This window comes from Chinchilla lanigera, unplaced genomic scaffold (assembly GCF_000276665.1).
Source record: "Chinchilla lanigera isolate Chin_1 unplaced genomic scaffold, ChiLan1.0 scaffold00389, whole genome shotgun sequence".
Classification (NCBI taxonomy): Eukaryota; Metazoa; Chordata; class Mammalia; order Rodentia; family Chinchillidae; genus Chinchilla; species Chinchilla lanigera.
The window spans coordinates 9461-10918 of NW_004955790.1; the positions used below are offsets into that span (position 1 = coordinate 9461).

Sequence of the window (1458 nt, forward strand, 5' to 3'; positions counted from 1 at the left end):
GTTGAAACTAGTTACGTTTAACTAGCTCAGGTGCCTTCAGAAGTTGAGTTTTGGAAAAGCTATTATTTCTGCCATAGAAGTGATGACGAACATACCCAGAGGCAACTGGGTCCCCCCCTGCCACCATCAACAGCTTACTTTTTTGCGGGGCAGGGGTTGATCACATTTTTTAGGATGAGTCATTTATGCTAAGAACTGTTTAGAGAAAACAGAATGACTTCATCAGGGCCCTGTGGAACTCCATCTTCCCAACTAGCAACTTGCTTAGTTTTGTATCTTAAAACCATTTGATTAAGTCCAGAGCTTCTTTCTGGGTGTTGAAACATGGTAATCACAACACCCAGGGAAACCGGGCTGTGAGACGACAGCTTTCTAGAGGCTATTTATGAGATACAGATGCAGAATCTTGGAGACCTCAGAGTGGTGTGTGAACGCGGCGTCTGCAAGACCCACTTGCCAGCCAGAGACCCTTTCAGACCTCGGGTCCAGGCTGAAGACGAGGTAAGGCCAGCAGCGGCCCTAATGCACCAGACCCGGCTCTCCGTGGAGTCTGTTTGGGAATGCCACAGAGAGCAGGGCACCGAGGGCTATAAACTGACCAAAGCGACTGAGTATTTGAAGGAACCAAGTCTTCAAAGGGCAGAACCTCAAGACACAACCGGGCCTCCGAATCTCTATCAGGGGCGAGGATCCCTGAGGAAGAGGAAGGAAAAGAGACCGAAGGGCCAGGCATCTAAAATGTATTGGATTTGAGACCACCGTTCCTTTAGAGCACTCGAGTCTACCAAGTGTGTCTAGAAGTCAGGATGACAAAATTTTCTGAATTAAAAAACCATAAGTATCCCTGGAGCAGAGGTCTGCTGAGAAATACAGACACCGAGTCTGTACTAGTGCAGCAGCCCAACCAGTGCACCCAGAGCTCATTTCCTGGTACATCGCTGCTCTCCAGGAAATGCTGACCAAATTCCAAGTGAATAATGGCATGGTCCAGGGATGGCCCAGTCACTGGGTGCACATGTCCAAAAGGGCAGAGCATATTCGGAGAGAGGACCATGACGGCGCACCTACGGAGCCCTGGATAATGGAAAATTTTGGTTCAGTGATGTACCGAAGCCTTCACCTCTGGTCAGCATTACTGGGAGGGCGACACGGCCCATCCCTCCAGCTGGATTGTGTTTGTGGAAATTCTGGTAGAGGTCATATGCACCACAGTATTGATTTCAACTTAGCATTTCTATTTCCATTGAAGAGGAACAACCAGACTTTCCACCAACTCCCATTAACTCATTATGTTCAAAGCCTTGTGGGCTGGGTCGGGTGCTTCTGGACTATGAAACAACACTGGGCTTCTAGGAGTTTCCAACGCTTCCCTCATAGACAGCTCCCTTTCTCCTCCTGAGAGCTTTCCTTTGCCCAAAGTGAAAATCAAGTTTCATGACTCTTCCCCAGTAAATGCCC

At 48.6% G+C, this 1458-nt stretch overlaps 1 protein-coding gene across 1 annotated transcript; it reads left to right on the top strand.

Annotated features, from left to right (window-relative positions):
* Positions 1–396: 396 nt before the first annotated feature.
* LOC102010328 (putative tripartite motif-containing protein 64C) lies at positions 397–1190 on the top strand (the record flags this gene model as incomplete). Its single annotated transcript, XM_013510192.1, is given in 3 exon segments — positions 397–501; positions 854–1102; positions 1104–1190. Coding segments are annotated over 3 exon segments (441 nt in total), but the record flags the coding sequence as incomplete, so codon positions are not given.
* Positions 1191–1458: the final 268 nt, after the last annotated feature.